This window comes from Rhagoletis zephyria, unplaced genomic scaffold (assembly GCF_001687245.7).
Source record: "Rhagoletis zephyria isolate East Lansing unplaced genomic scaffold, Rhagoletis_zephyria_1.1 Rzeph_scaffold_03529, whole genome shotgun sequence".
Classification (NCBI taxonomy): Eukaryota; Metazoa; Arthropoda; class Insecta; order Diptera; family Tephritidae; genus Rhagoletis; species Rhagoletis zephyria.
In genome coordinates, this window is record NW_016160612.1 from 31,784 (window position 1) to 47,912 (window position 16,129).

Genomic DNA, 16,129 nt, shown 5'->3' on the forward strand with positions numbered 1-16,129 from the left:
GAGTATATTGTCCTTCCTAGTGAATAAGACGAATTTATAGGGAGCCCACTGCAGTGCACTGTTAGTAAACCATGGTAATCCGGTTAAAATAATTCAAGACCAGACCACAAAAAGTCTCCATAAATTTACACCTCTCTAAGAAGGCATTGGCGACAGCCTCTCTTCTCTAGCGACTCCAGCAGGTCGTAAACGATCACAGTCAGGGGTTAGGGGATTACAACTTTGCGGCGTAGCACTACCCGTGAGTCGCCTTCGACCCCAACCTTAGGTAAGGATCTGACGATTCCATCTTAAAGGATATTAATAAAAGCCCTTCGATGTCGAAAAAGGTACCCACTGTGAAGTCTTTATATAGAAAGGCAAACGCGAGGGATCCTGCTTCTATTATGCAGATATAGGTCAAAACGTTTACGTTACTTTTTTCATTCTTTTTATTTACGGTTTACAAGCGCAATCTCCATATTAGCTTCTGCAACTTATTTAAAATTAAACTAATCTAAATGTAAATTAACTACTCACATCGGCTAGAAAAACCCCAGAAAATACTCAGCTATCGAGTCGAATTTGACACTCTCCATCGGACTGGCTAATCTAAGGCACCTTTTATGGCCTGAAATATTCAGCTGCGGCCGCTCGACTCGCTTCATTTCCAGATTTAGATGAATCTATCGTTGCCCCAGGTACTTTAGAATACTCCCCAGCTGCGGCCACATTCGCTTTCAGTTCCTGGCCGTTTAAGTTCTGAAGCCCCACAGGTGCCCTAAAATACTGCACCGCAGCGGCTAAGTTATCCTCGTAGGCGGTTCCATCGTTCGCAGCGTTTCTATAAATTTTCGGCGCTTTAAAATATTCGGCAGCTGCCGCACGTGCAGCCTCAATTTCGGAAAACCCTTGCCGTGACTGAGGCGCTTTGAAATACGCCAAAGCTGCAGCGAACTGCCTTTGCTGTTTGTCTGCTTCTGGCGCTTTAAAGTACTCAGCGGCGGCGGCTAAAGTTGCCTCGTAATTGTCGCTGCTATTGAAGTAGTCGATGGGCTCTTCATCGAGTGGAGCTTCTACAATGTCTTGATATGAGTACTTTCGCAAAACAGCAGCTTTAATGTGGCACAGGCAGGCAGCTGTGACGATCAGTAGCAGCAACAGTCTCATATTCTTTTTTTTGCTTTGTCTAATGATTTTGCGTGATTTTCTAAGTTTACTGTTCTGCTTAAATGCTTTATTTGAAGTGATGCCCTGCTAGGTTTAATTTAAATACTAAACGCGAACTCATCACACTATTTTCTAGTTGTTCTTAGAAATGTTCACGTGTTTAGAAATCTATCAAGCGTTACATTGAGTGATTGCAATTTTCAATGAAAGTACTAAAACGTAAGATCATTAAAAGCAAATTAAAGGTCTACATATTTTTTTCGATTGCATTGCGTCGCATTGCCTTTTCGTTTATAAGGCGAGTTTGTTAGAGTGGGTCGAAAACTTTTTATTATTTTTTGCTTGAACTTTTTAAAAAGTAAGAATTTGTTCTGGGATGATAGAAAGCGATCAATGAGCATGAAGGGCAAAGAGGGTCGTCCTCTCGTTTACGGTTGTACAAATATGCTTTGAAAAAGTCATGAATGGTTAGTAACTGCTTGAAATGGTAATTTAGGAATCCATTATTGCGCGCTTACTCTGCTAGGAATTAGCCTGTAAGTCAATTTCTCTTTGCGGATGGGTCTGATCTACTTTGCCACTCGGCCAAATTCTTGAGGCGTGCATTTTTTTTCTCGCTAACTATTGCTGGTCCCGTTTATCCTCACTGCCTGTTTAGCAATCTTTTTTAAATGCTCTTGAATTTCATTTTAAAGTCGATGAATACTCCTAAATACCTAATATGCTGCTGCGAGGATATCTAATGAGCTTCCCTATTTTGACCGGCGACATCCACCTTTGTTAGTTACAGAAAAGTGTTCGGACCACTGAAACTCGTTTCAGTAGTAAATCATTCGAAAAATCGCAGTAAAAACAAAATTTTCGTAGTACATTTGCATCTCTTGTTTTCGGTAGCGCATTTAAGGAAACATTTTTCATTTTCTGTGTAAGAACAGTTCATGTCTTCAGACTTTCGTTGACTTAATTTACATAATTATCTTTCAGTTCTCTTCTGATTAATTTAAATTTTCAAACTAATGAACGCTATGTGAACAATTTTGTTCTCGCTTCCACTCTTCGTGAATAGTTCAGAGAATATTTGTTCCCATTCCGTTTTCTTTCAGAGAGCACCTGATACTTTGGTTCCCAACTTGTTCTTCGAGAGAAAATTCCTTAAACTTTTGTTCCTAGTTAGTTCCTTCCCAGAATGCTCCGGAGGCTTTTGGTCCCCATTTTGTTCTCTTAGAAATGTTCCACAAAGTTTTGTTCTTATATATGTAATTCTCATTGAGAAAATTCTCGGCAGTTTTATCCCCATTGTGGTTTCCGTTCTTTGAAGTGTTCACGAGAATAAAACTACGAGTTTCGAAAAATCGGAGCAGGTTTTAGGCCAAGCAGAGTAAAAGAATACATTTTATAGTTTTTCAAAAACCGTTGTAAAATCCGAACGCTCTTACAGCCCGCTTGGAGGAGGTCTAATCGTTTCACTACCACTACGAACGGACGAATCACAAGCGGCTGCTTAGCCGACTATTTTACAGTTTTCAGGTATGCCAATTATTAGAACACCGTCACGTGAGAATATGATAGCCTTATAGTCGTGATTGTTATCAATTCGCGGAATGGAAAGCATTTTTAACGTTCATCACTGCATAAAATTTCCTTCCTTATTGTGCACTAGTAATAGCATCGTGGACAATCTTTTTCATAGTTTTGATCGCGTCTATACGTTTGCGAAACTAGTTGTTGGAAATTTCATTAAGAATCCCTGAGAAATTGCTATGCAATGCGTTGGATGATTTTACCTACAGGGTTAGCAAAATTATAGCCGAAGGATGCTAAAACTGGCTTCCGAAGTAAAATTAACTCTGTCGTTTTGTTGCCAGACAAAAAAAAAGAAAGTATGCCTCAGGAAACTCATATCTGTTAAAGCCAAAAAGAATACACTGGTATACAAATTATTCACGCATGTGTTTTTTGTTAAAAGAAACAGAACAGAAATAATTTACTTGAGTGCTAAAATTTTTGCTGATTGAACAGCAAAGGTGAAGTTTTGCATTTTTTTGCCGCCATCTTTACTCCAGCAAATGCTGATGGTTCCTGAGCGATTCTGGCAAGCGTGCGTAAAATATTTTGTTCTATGACCCGTGAGATGTTAGTCCTTTTGTGTCTGCGTCTGCGGCTACAACCAAAGACCTATGCCATATCCTTTTATCTCTCTTACAAAATCGATCCAGCCTAATGTTCAATTATTTTCCCATGAGTTTCTTATCAGTAAATTCATATACATACTTACTTTTATAAACATGCATTAGTTCATACATATGAACATAGCTGTATGTACTATAATGCATTCGCTGAATTGATTGTGAGACAATTATTGCGCAGCTTATCAATTTAAAGGCCAATATTGATTTATTGAAAATAAATACGTATGTATGTACATTAGACTGCATCACTCCCCATACAAAAAAATCTTTACTATTTTTCCATTGGAATTATAAAATATATTATATTTTAAGACGTCCACTAAAATATTTCGGAAAAATATTAAGATTTAAGTGAGCTGGACCGATTTGAAAATGGAGTTTTTATGAATAAAAATAGTTTCTTAAAGATTTTTTTTGAAAAAATCCCCTCAAATGGCAAAACGGTTAAAGCATAAAAAATTTGCATAAAAATATTTAAAAAACAATTTAAAAAAAAATTGAACGGAACGGTAATGATGAGTTTTTTGATGCTGTTTTTTAACTTTTTTCAAAGATTGATATAAGAAAAACTTGAATAACTGAACCTAAACTCTTCCGATTTAGACTTAAGAGGTGTCATTAGAAAGGTATTTTCTCACCCTTTTTCTTTCTCAAAGGGCGAAAGAGAAAAGAAGGATGAACGAACGTCATTCAAAGTTGAATTAAGATGTGTTGGTGTTGAAAAAAAAAAAATTGGGACACGAATCACTTTTTTTTGGACAGAAATGGTGTGAAAATACCTTTTTACTGAGATCCCATAAGTCTAAATCAGAATAGTGTTGGCCCAGTTATTCAAGTTTTTCGTAAAGAAATCTTTGAAAAAAGTTATAAAAACCGCATCAAAAATCTCATTCTTACGATTCCGTTGAAAAGATTTTTAAATATTTTTATGCAGATTTTTTAAGCTTAATCTGTTTTGTCATCTCAGGGGACTTTTTTCAAAAAGTTCTTTAAGAAACTATTTTTATTCATAAAAAACTCCATTCTTGGAGGTATTTTAAAATCGGTCCAGCTCACTTAAATCTTAATATTTTTCCGAAATATTTTGCTGGACGTCTTAAAATATAATAAATTTTGTAATCCTGGCGGAAAAAGCGCAACATTTTTTGGTGATGCAGTCTAATGTACATACATATGTAGGTATGTATGTACTACATAAATTTGTTATATTGAAAATTATTTTTAGCATTAATTACAAATTCTATGTAAAATGCTATTTTGATTGGGAACTGATTTAATTATTTATGGTACTGGTTCAGAAGGCGCAGCAGTTGAGCGCAACCGTTGCTAAAAAAATCAGTGATCGTAATGCGTCTTCTGAACGGCTTGATACGTTAGCTGTCAAATTCAACAACACACAACATGTTGTCTCAAATGATCAGAAACAAATTACGATCATCTAACAAGCAACTGTTCGCTTGATCAGAAGTACACAACAATACGTTCAGAAGGTGCAATTGCAACAGTTACTGAGCTGTTACGCCTTTTGAACGTGCCCGTTAGCACATTTGATACATTTTTTCTACTTATGCATTCAATTCAATGTTTAATAGCAACGCCAAGATTATTATTCTGAAACGAAAAAACTCTTTGTATTTCTGTAGGAGACCATCACGTCAACAACATATTTGTTCTGATCAAATATATGGTCTGAGACGTATGTGTGAGCTCTTCTTCTGCCTACAAATGACCATAGCGGATATTTGCACAATTGTTTCATTCTGAAAATTTTCTTATTAAATTCATATTAAAAATTCCTTCGTGAAACTGGCTATAAGAATTTCTCTTTGACAAGATTGACAAGACATTTTTCCCCATATTGTAAGTAGTTTTTTATATATGTACATACATACATACGTGTTTTAGGTTGTTTCAGTTTTATTGAACTTATTCCCTAATAAAAAAAAATGAATTAGTAATAAGGCAACCCTATTCTAACAGCCAATTTCGCGAAACCAATTTAAGTGAAAAGTGATTTGAATTTTTTTAATTTTATGTGGTTTATGCTGGTGAAACCGGCTGTAAATCTTTTTACAACATATGCATACTAAAAATAATAGTTTTTATGCAAATCCCAAATAAAATATGACGCCCCCGGGTGGGCTCGAACCACCAACCTTTCGGTTAACAGCCGAACGCGCTAGCCAATTGCGCCACGGAGGCGTTCAAGCCAAGTCTGTAATCGCAGGCTGTGTAAGCAGATGGAGCAAAGCAATAGCAACTATGTAGAAAGAGAATGGCATCGCTTGGAAAAACGATAAAAGTAATATACGTGCTTACAGATGCGGGCTCAGTAAATCTCTAAGAAAAAAGTTAGAATGAAAAGCCTTTAGCCATATAGGCAGGTTATATCGGACATATATATACATGAATGCACATTAGGGTGGCCCAAAAAGAGTAAAGAGTGCTCTCACCCCCTACATCGAAAAAAATATACGCGTATTTTTTATTTTGAAATCAAAAAACATTTAGGGCTGGTTTCTCCAAACTCAACTTAACTTAGTTAAGCTAATTTTCTTGACTTAGTCATGAATAAGCTGTGTAAAACGTAGGCTAACTTTTGACTTAAGTCCAAAAAGTGGCTAAACTAAGTTAAGTTGAGTTGGAGAAACCAGCCCTTAGAGGTCACTCAAAGCGTTCAAAGTTTCCAATGGATTTTATATGGGAACAAAAAACAAATTTTCGTGGAAATAGTAAGGAATTCTTGAAAATCAATATTTTTCCAGACTTCCAGTAATAATAGCCAAATTTTATTGGTGCCCCCATTGCACTTTCTGGGCTTTTTGCGGATGTATAAATTATAGTTACTATGCAAAAATGGTTAAATAAATAATCGGATATTATTGTAGGGAATATCCTACAGAGAAGTAGAGTTTTCCGATCCAAAAATATTCATGGTTAAGAGTTCTATACCATTTCTAGGAAAAGTTGGTTTTTCCCATATAAAATACATTGAAAAATTTGAGCGCTTTGAGCAACCTCTAAATATTTTTTGATTTCAAAATAAAAAATAGGGTTATATTTTTCGGTATAGAACAATCATAGGGGGTGAGAGCAAATAAATTCCGACCTCACTTTCTCTAATGCATTTTTGACTGCTCTAATGCACAGTATCTACATAAATATATATATATATATATATATACATACATATTTATGCGTGTATATGATTGATTTCTGTCCGAGTCATCAGATCTGCACCGTTCGTTCGATTTTCGTAAATGGTGTGTCAAATATAGGGCTTGACTTGTAGATGTGCAACAAGGTTTTACTTTTTCGAAGAGAGTTGCCAGCTGTTAACAAAAAATTAAATTTACATTTTTTTAAGAATTGAAAAAGCTATTACAATATGGGTATCAACCGAAATGATTTTTAAAGGAGAGTTGCCACTTAATAAAAAAGTTGAATTCAACTTGAATTAAAAGAATAAGGTAATTGAAATAGAAATAAGGCAATTCAAGCAAAAGAAGTTTAAGAAGGTAGTATTTTGAAGAGGTCACCTGTTTTGTCAAATTTAGTTATCGTATACACAAGTTACATAAAATATTATGAAAGCTTTAGCTATAACATTTAGACTCTTTTGTGTTTGAAGAGGGTTGTCATCTGTTAGAAAAGTTAAACTAAATTTCTTATTAAAAAATTGGCATGTATGGAAATGTACATATGTACATATATAATACACGAACACATTTTTCTTGAAGCACATCAGATTTGCAACGTTATTTCGAATTTCCAAAATGAGATGCAAAATTAAGAAACTGGGCCGCAGGTGTGCAATAAGGTTTTATTTTTTGACATTATTTTTTTTTAGCGGTACGGGGTGATTTGAAATTCCATGAAATTAAAAACCGACACCATGCGTGAACTCTCATCAAAAGTTCTACACATATCCCTAAATATATATACTAATTTTATTACTGATAAGAATCATTCACAATAAATTTTTACACTGAGAAAAAATGAATCAAAAATTGGTTTATATTACCAAATTCAAAGGAAAAGGAATCAACGAGATTTGATTAACAATGCCATGGTTGACATTTTCAAAAATGATTTGGTAGTAAACCAAACTTTTGGTTGTCGATTTTTTCGTTTAAATTCGCCCATGTTCTGCACTTCACAGATGCTTTTTCATAATTCGGAGATGCAAAACAAAAAATTTTATTATCAATTGATTACGTTGCCTCTGACGGGGTTTGAACCCGCATCTTCTGAAAGTTTGCAAATAATTGCAAGCATCTTTGCACACTCAGCTACAGCCGCTTAATAAATGTCTCGTTAAATGTTCTACTTGTATCAATTTTCCCCGTCGTTTCATTTGGTTCTGCACTTCACAGATGCTTTTTAGTAATTAAGGAAAATCAAAAACTTAAGAAAAAATTAAGTGTTGCGCTGACAGCATTCGTACTCGAACCTGCTGGAAGCCAACAAGTTACAGCAAGCTACAGCCAGATATACGAATTTTTGTTAAATGTTCGACTTCAATCACATTTCTTACAACCGGTGTATTAACCATGAAAGAACCAAACATTGGGCCTTATGAATAAAAACTAAGCAATTGATTTTTCTTAAAATTTCAGACTTTTTACTCTATTTCTTCAAAAAAATTTAAGGAAAAGGTCTAAAATTTTAAGAGTAAACAATTGCTTATTTTTTTATTAATAAGGCTCATTAACTTCTTTGGGGAAACCATTGCACTTTTGGCTCAGGGCAAAATAAAAGTTTAATTTTTTTTTTTAAATAACAAGTAATTTTTAAGCAAAAACAAAACCGACTTCATTTATCATAGAAAAATTATGGGACCACCACGGAGACACTACCTTTCCGATAGAAGATGAACTATCGAAATCGGTTGACGTGGTCCCAAGTCATGCGGGAATATACAAAAAAAAAATAATAATATTCCGACGAATTGATAACCTTCTCCTTTTTTAAGTTGGTTAAAAATGAAATTTATTTTCAACCTAAAATGAAATAGTTTCATGACATAAGCGTTTTCAGAGTATCTCATTTTACAGGGAAATGTTGATTAAAAACAAGCTGAGCTTAAAAATCAAAAACCAAAAATTACATGCACACATATGTACGTATACATAAAATAAATACGTTACTGATTAAATATACAGTTGATCGATTCGGATTGATGAGCGTCTATCTCGTTATTGCTAACCCAATTGTTAGGCACTTTATTGCCTTACTGCGTGCGTAAGATTTCTGGTAAAAATTCTTAATAAAAATGATTGGTGTAAAATTCAAAAAACTGATAAGGTACGACTGCGATACATTTCTAAAACTCACAAGTTCTATTTGAGCTCGAGTATATAAGAACCTCAATGCATCTATTAAAGTATACAAAGTAAATATTCCAGTCATCTATTAAACACTATTCAGTAAGTCACAAATCCAGCAAATATGAAATCAACCACCAGCTATTGCATCCTAGCCGCAGTCCTGTTCTGCCTTTGTGTCTCGAATACAGAAGCCTTCGGTCGCAAAGCTAAGAAACTCAATCCGGAATTGGAGGCGAAATTCGATGTGCTGACCGCTTGGATTGCTTATCGTCTCAACTTGAAGCATGCCAAGGAAGCTTGTATAGGCGAGTATGGTTTCACTGATGAGCTTGCCACCAGCCTAGTAAAAGTACAAGTGGCGAGCCCCAGCGACCGTGAGAAGTGTTACGTCAATTGCCTCTATACGAAATTGGTCTTCTACAACAATAATCAAATTAATACGCAAGCGATGAAGGAATCCTTAATTGAAATTGTGGGTGAAGAACGTTTATTGCAGATCGTTAATTCATGTTTGAATGCTGGAGGCACTAATGACTGTGATAAGGTGTATAAGTTCCATGCTTGTGCCTCGCCCGAATTCGATAAGGTGCGTGGAGACATCTTCCAACCTGATGAATAAACTTTTTATTTTTAAAGTAAAAGCATTTATTTAAAATATATTAGTTTAAGATTTTTTATACGGAAATTGTTAATCACAAACAGTATTCTAGTTTGGATTTGGAGACACAAATAAACATCTAGATTTTGGCTGAAAAAAATATATGTACGCATGCACACATTTAATTTGAAAATAGGTTTTAAAGGAGAGGCTTATATGGTACGATATTTTTCTGACTATTCGCTGTGGTAAAGGCTGATAGAATTTTTAATAAAAGCTCCCGCAAATTAGGTACAATTTAAAATTAAATTTTCCGTCCATGGTGGAATATCAGCTGTAAAAGAGGACCAGAAGCAAACAGCTGATTACGATTTGTTCAATAAACATACCTTAAAGTCAAAACTAAATATATTCAGCAGGGTTTGATGAAACAATTCTTTCAATTACCACTCAATTAAGCTCTAATCGATCAATTGAAATTTTGATCGGTAAATCGAGCTCAATTAGCGCCTTAGTCGAGAAAGCTTGGCCGATTGCTCTATTAGAAGCCAGTCTGAACATAAGTATGTACTTTAAGACTGCCACTAAAAAACCCCAAATAAACTAATTCTGCACTTTAAGCTATATATATAAATTTGTCCATTAGACCAAACCACTTTAGGAGAAACAAAAAACAGTTCGCTGCACACCTTCGTATCCAAAGTATTTTAGGCAGGTAATTTGGATTTTTTTTGCTGAACATCTTATATTTTTTGGTGACACCTATATTCGAGAAATTTTTATTTTTTTTAACTAGTTCAAAATACTTTCATAGCCAAATTTCCAATAATTTTTGGCGAGCTTTAACTTGCTGACATTGGGTTAGTACATAAGAGTGGTAGGATCTAAGATCTGGTGGGTAAGTACTACAACGGAGTACTTGAGGTCGGTCAATAAACTTTGGAACAAAAAAAATTTAAGAACCGACTTTAAACGTTAAAGCTTTGGCGAAAAATGTAAAAAAAAAAATTGAAATTTCCTTGCAAAAATGACATAAAAAAATAAATTTTGAGTTTTTAGAAAAATTTTGAATATGCAGTTTTATAGACCATTAAATTAAAGTGCAAGTTTAAAGTGTCTAAGAGTTTGCGTTGAGTTTTAATAATATTTTTTTCGATAACGTTTCGAGCACATCTGCATGCTAAAAGTGTTCTTACGCGAAAAAAATATTAAAAATAAACGCGAACTCTTAGACACCTTAAACTTGCAATTTATTATACCAAACTTTAATAGTCTATATGATTGTAAGACCGCATGTCAAAAATTTTTCTAAAAACTCCAAAAAAAAAATTATTTTTTGTAAAATTTTTTTTAAAACATTTAAAATTTTTTCCCTACAGTTGTTTTAAGCTAGTTTTTATTTTGTAACATTTATTAGTTAAGCATTTCATTCATACTAACAAGAAGTTCGGCCTTAGCTTTACAACTTCGTTACAAAAATTTACTGCAAGTGAAAAACAAAACCAACCTTAAGCGAACCCATACAAGTTACTGCTCCAGAATTAAGAAAAACAGTTTCAAATAATTAACTTTTAATTTTTTATTTGGTTTAAATAATTTCATTCGACTTCTACTTAATACAATTTCCTTAGCCTTAATACTTCTTTACTCTCTAGGCACCTCCTTGCTAGTCTTCATTCATTTCATTCATCCGGCAAGAAGATGTCACCACGCACCTTATCGAATTCAGGCGAGGCACAAGCATGGAACTTATACACCTTATCACAGTCATTGGCGCCTCCAGCAGTCAAACACGAATTAACGATCTGCAATAAACGTTCTTCACCCACAATTTCACTCAGCGATTCCTTCATTGCTTGCGTATTAATTTGATTATTGTTGTAGAAGATCAACTTGGTGTAGAGACAATTGACGTAACACTTCTCACGGTCACTAGGATTCGCTACTTGTACTTTGACCAAACTGGTGGCCAGTTGATCCGTAAAGCCATATTCGCCTACACAAGCTTCCTTGGCATGCTTCAAGTTGAGGCGATAAGCAATCCAGGCGGTCAGCACATCGAATTTCGCCTCCAATTCTGGCTTGAGTTTCTTTGGCTTGCGAACAAAGGCGTCTGTATTGGTGGCGCACAGGAAGAAGAGGATTGTGGCCAGAATGCAGCAGCTGATGGTTAGCTTCATATTTGTTGGTTTGAAGAATTACTAAAAGGTGTGTAGAGTATGTGGTTGATTAGAATACTTTTGTTGGACTGTATGCCTTTCTTGTTGGATGCAGCTTCTTTATATACTGAAATTACAAGTGGGTATATCCCAAATAATGTCTTATCAATTTTCTTAGATGCAGAAGCTATAAAATACTACACTAACTGCAAACATTTGTTATCACGTTCTACCAATGCAGTTCGGCGCATTGCTTGATTTTGTATCAGTTATCTCGTAACTAGTTCAAAGAACTAAGCTTCCGAGGCATGAGCTTTTATTGTACTACATATTTCTAGTTTACTGTGTGCTCGTATGTCAATGTGTTTTGCAATTACAGAGATTAATTTCACTCAATGCCACTACTCGTTTAATCTATTCAGTGGTTATCAGCCAGATTTCATTGCTTACATTTCCAGGTAAAATATTTTAGAAAGGCCTGGTTATTAAGAAACTGGGAAATCCCAATGTGCCAATGCTGTTAACAATCACTGTGTTAAAATAACAGTGGATAATGAGCCCAAATACTGCCAACGTCCTAATACTAAATGCAAATGGACGCCCCAGACTGAGCTATTCAGAAGAACTCTCCACGATGAGAGCGAAATTTTGCAGGCGTATTACATCAACTAGGGATGTTAATTTGTTCGCTTTTTACGTTCCCGGGATATTCGGGATGTCGTTATCACAATCTCACGATCCCAGGATTAGCCTCGGGATTTAGGTATTCATTACTTTCCAACAACTTAAATCGAAAAGTGCTCCTACCNCCCGGGATATTCGGGATGTCGTTATCACAATCTCACGATCCCAGGATTAGTCTCCGGATTTAGATATTCATTACTTTCCAACAACTTAAATCGAATCTCTAATCTCTAATTCCAAAAATTATTTAAAAAATTCAATGCAATGTAGAATAAAAATATGGGTACCAAATGAAAGAGGAAATTTCTTTAGAATTAAAAAAATTAAAATTTTTCGGATTCACAAAGACGAATACGAGTAGGTAATTTTTTAAGCTGGTAAAGTTAGAAAGGCGAAATTCGAAGATGTTCGAGTCGAGTTTATACAAGTCCTTAACTTATAATTTTTTCAAGGACAAACATTGCGGAATTTCAAGGATAAAATTTTAAAAGGACATTTTCAATACTTACCAGTCCTTATGCACCAAAAAAATTCAATCTGAGTAAATTCTATAGAATTTCCTCTTTAATTTGATACCCACCCTTCTTTTCTAAGCACATTTTACTGAATTTTTTTAAATCATTTTGGAGTTACTTACGTCACGGTGAAAAACTAAAAACGCAATTTTACTTTATTTGGCCCGTGGTTTCACGAATATATTGAAATTTATAAAAAAATATTAATTATTAAATAAAAAAAAATTAATATAGCCAATACTGGTCAAGAAAAGGAGTTTCTATTATTGCCTTCAGTGCAAATTATATAAATCCCGATAATCCCGGCATTTTTTGCCAAGAATCCCGAAATTTTTAGGACCTAAAAAAAGCCGGCAGCCCGGGTTTAACATTCCTAATATCACCACCAGATAGTGTTCTTCATGTTAGGCAGAACATGAAAAGGACCATTGGGATTTCCCTGTTGCTTAATAACCAGGCCTCTCTAAAAATATTTTACCTGGAAATGTAAGCAATGTAATCTGGCTGATAAGATCTCAATACATTAAACGAGTAGTGACAATGAGTGAAATTAATCTCTGTAATTGAAAAACACAATGGCGTACGAACATGCACATTGAACTAGAAAGAAATATGTAGTGCTTCGTGCTTCGGAAGCTTAGTTCTTTGAACAATTTATTTCGAAATAATAAATACAAAATCAAGCAATGCGCCGAACTGCATTGGTAGAACATGATAACAAATGTTTACAGTTAATATAGAATTTTATAGTGATAAGACACTATTTGGGATATACCCACTTGTAATTTCAGTATATAAAGAAACTGCATCCAACAAGAAAGGCATACAGTCCAACGAAAGTATTCGAATCTACCACATACTCTACATATACACCTTTTAGTAATTCTCCAAACCAACAAACATGAAGCTAACCATCAGCTGCTGCATTCTGGCCACGGTCCTGTTCTTTCTGTGCGCCACCAACACAGACGCCTTTGTTCGCAAGCCAAAGAAACTCAAGCCAGAATTGGAGGCGAAATTCGATGTGCTGACCGCCTGGATTGCTTATCGCCTCAACTTGAAACATGCCAAGGAAGCTTGTATAGGCGAATATGGCTTTACGGATCAACTGGCCACCAGTTTGGTCAAAGTACAAGTAGCAAATCCTAGTGACCGTGAGAAGTGTTACGTCAATTGTCTCTACACCAAGTTGATCTTCTACAACAATAATCAAATTAATACGCAAGCGATGAAGGAATCGTTGAGTGAGATTGTGGGTGAAGAACGGTTATTGCAGATCGTTAATTCGTGTTTGACTGCTGGAGGCGCCAATGACTGTGATAAGGTGTATAAGTTCCATGCTTGTGCCTCGCCTGAATTCGATAAGGTGCGTGGAGATATCTTCCTGCCGGATGAATGAAGTGGAAGTGAGGTGGAGGTAGACCAGCGATAAGGTGTTTAGGGAGTAGAGAAGGATTAAGGCTAAGCAAATTGTATTAAGTAACTAAAAGTTGAATGATTATATCTAAAATAAATAAAAACATTAAAACTATAGTATTTGAAAGGGTTTTTCTTAACTTTAGATCACCAGTTAGGTCTCCTTTTTAGGTTGGTTATTTTATAGTTGAAGTAAACTTTGTAAAGAAGATCTAAATCTAAGGCCGAGCTGTTTTTAAGCTTTTACAGTGAAAACGATTCTTAGTGTGATCTAAAAACAATTTAAGAAAATCTATAATTTCATCAATATCATATTCCTTTTTTACGATTTTTTTTATCGATTTTTTTACAAGCTTACCGATAAACTCCTCAGTTTTGTGATCAACGCATTTAATTTTATAATCGATGAACCGTTCGGTTTGTTATCGATATATTATTGATATTTTGTTGATGAGATTATAGCTTTTTAAATGATAAGTTTGTCGATGGTATTGCCGTCAATATATCCATCAATATCGAAATCGATGTTTTAATGGACTTTGTTGGTGACTAAACGATGAGTTGATTGCACATCCTCGAAAGAGCTGCGGTAATAGGAATCGGTGGCGATGTTATGGCGTATTGCATGTGTTCTTACTGGACAGTGATTCCTAAGGACTCCTGTCAGCAGTGGGTTAGCGTAAAAAGCTGCTTTCAACATGGCCTGCTTGCTAACATTGGCCCTTGCATGTTAGGGTTTTTCGCTTTGAGCTCCCGGCGCCGACACACACTGAAACACAGAAACTTGTATGTATGTATACTCTCTCTGTCCAGCAATGTATTCTCGATTGTATCTGCTAAGCAAGTTCATCAGCCTTGCACTCACGTTCAAACTCGCTTTTCCCTAGTACTCGAAATCAGCCTAATGTAGAAGTTTTCGGGAGCGATCCTTGTACACTGATTGCAGCTTGGCTATCAGAGTAAATCTTTAACTTTTGGTTAGTATTACATTTTACGTACCAAGTCGTCAGCCTCTCCTATATAGCGGTCACTTCAGCTTGAAATCATCTGCAGAAATTTGCGGGCCTAAAATTGCGATTTGCGGACTCTAGATTACAGAACAAATCTTCTCACACTCTACGCTCCTCTGTCCTAGAGGACTACTTTCCTTCAGTCACTCTCAGGTAAGAAATCGAAGCTTCAAAAACTCATCGAGTCGCCTTATGTTGGAGGAGAGATCACTGATCATGATAAGAGAATCGTGTCTAGTGACGATGTATATGTTTTCAAAATATTAAAGCCATTACAGCGAGCACCGTTAGTGTTGAATGACAAACTAGGAAACACGATAACTACTCCGCCATTAGACTCCACTAAAAATTAAGTGTAATAGCGGTGCGAATGACAAAGTCTGGTAAATAAATTCATATCAAAATTTTACTTTCTCCAGCTTGCTGCGTCTACGCACAGCGACCGACTAATTACAATTTATTTGACATATGAATCCTGTTTCCTACACACGTACACATACATACAGCTTTGGTGAAAGAAAGCGAACTTACGACGGTTATGTCTTTGTCGAGAATCCTTTTGAAAGCACATAAAATGGCATCATTTGACATTTACCATCGAAAGACGTCTGCGGAACGTGTAATACTGCGATGGTAGTAGTGTGAGCCTGGCAGCCTGGGCAGGAGGGAGGAGTAGCCGGAAGAATTTTTGGCTGACTGCCTTAGTGTGTCACTCAATTGTTATTGTGTATTTTGACCGTAGCTTCGCTAAGAGAGTGAAATTCGACTAAGCAGTGTGTTGGAAAGCTAGAATACCAGCTGTCGGTTAAAGAAACAGCGTTAGCTTGGTGAAAGGCGGCATGGAAGGAGATTGACGCGTTGAAGCGCAGCATAGGGTCGTCACGGTCTTGCTCAGCAACGCATACGCACACACGCACTGCGTTGTGTGGCGCACCATTAACGTTAATAAGACAGTCGAAGCTTAACCGAGTTGTTTATTGTTGGTGACCCAACACTAGCCAAAACAAACTACCACATTGACTTTGTGGCATTTCACAGACAACAACTAAGGTAGCAGCCGCCACTACTACAACTAAGTC

At 35.7% G+C, this 16,129-nt stretch overlaps 4 protein-coding genes and 1 non-coding gene across 5 annotated transcripts; 2 read left to right on the top strand and 3 right to left on the bottom strand.

The window, feature by feature from the left end:
• Positions 1-405: 405 nt before the first annotated feature.
• On the bottom strand, positions 406-1,206 carry LOC108369179 (uncharacterized). The gene is made up of 2 exons (XM_017624207.1): positions 520-1,206; positions 406-469 (listed from the first exon to the last, which is right to left on the bottom strand). Exon 1 carries the CDS (start codon positions 1,147-1,149, stop codon positions 604-606), a length of 546 nt encoding a protein of 181 aa, XP_017479696.1. The 5' UTR covers positions 1,150-1,206; the 3' UTR covers positions 406-469; positions 520-603.
• Positions 1,207-5,466: 4,260 nt separating this feature from the next.
• TRNAN-GUU (transfer RNA asparagine (anticodon GUU)) lies at positions 5,467-5,540 on the bottom strand. The gene has a single exon. It is a non-coding gene; the product is annotated as a tRNA-Asn (tRNA).
• Positions 5,541-8,706: 3,166 nt separating this feature from the next.
• On the top strand, positions 8,707-9,427 carry LOC108369180 (general odorant-binding protein 56a-like). Its single transcript, XM_017624208.1, has one exon. The coding sequence runs from the start codon at positions 8,790-8,792 to the stop codon at positions 9,285-9,287; it is 498 nt and encodes a 165-aa protein (XP_017479697.1). The 5' UTR covers positions 8,707-8,789; the 3' UTR covers positions 9,288-9,427.
• A 1,421-nt stretch (positions 9,428-10,848) lies between these two features.
• On the bottom strand, positions 10,849-11,661 carry LOC108369181 (general odorant-binding protein 56a-like). The gene has a single exon (XM_017624211.1). The coding sequence runs from the start codon at positions 11,444-11,446 to the stop codon at positions 10,949-10,951; it is 498 nt and encodes a 165-aa protein (XP_017479700.1). The 5' UTR covers positions 11,447-11,661; the 3' UTR covers positions 10,849-10,948.
• Positions 11,662-13,462: 1,801 nt separating this feature from the next.
• Positions 13,463-14,144, top strand: LOC108369182 (general odorant-binding protein 56a-like). The gene has a single exon (XM_017624212.1). The coding sequence runs from the start codon at positions 13,526-13,528 to the stop codon at positions 14,021-14,023; it is 498 nt and encodes a 165-aa protein (XP_017479701.1). The 5' UTR covers positions 13,463-13,525; the 3' UTR covers positions 14,024-14,144.
• The last annotated feature ends 1,985 nt before the right edge of the window (positions 14,145-16,129 follow it).

Bases quoted from the DNA above. Each gene is read 5' to 3' on its own strand.
- LOC108369180 (XM_017624208.1), top strand. From the start codon at position 8,790: ATGAAATCAACCACCAGCTATTGCATCCTAGCCGCAGTCCTGTTCTGC.
- LOC108369179 (XM_017624207.1), bottom strand. From the start codon at position 1,149: ATGAGACTGTTGCTGCTACTGATCGTCACAGCTGCCTGCCTGTGCCAC.
- LOC108369182 (XM_017624212.1), top strand. From the start codon at position 13,526: ATGAAGCTAACCATCAGCTGCTGCATTCTGGCCACGGTCCTGTTCTTT.
- LOC108369181 (XM_017624211.1), bottom strand. From the start codon at position 11,446: ATGAAGCTAACCATCAGCTGCTGCATTCTGGCCACAATCCTCTTCTTC.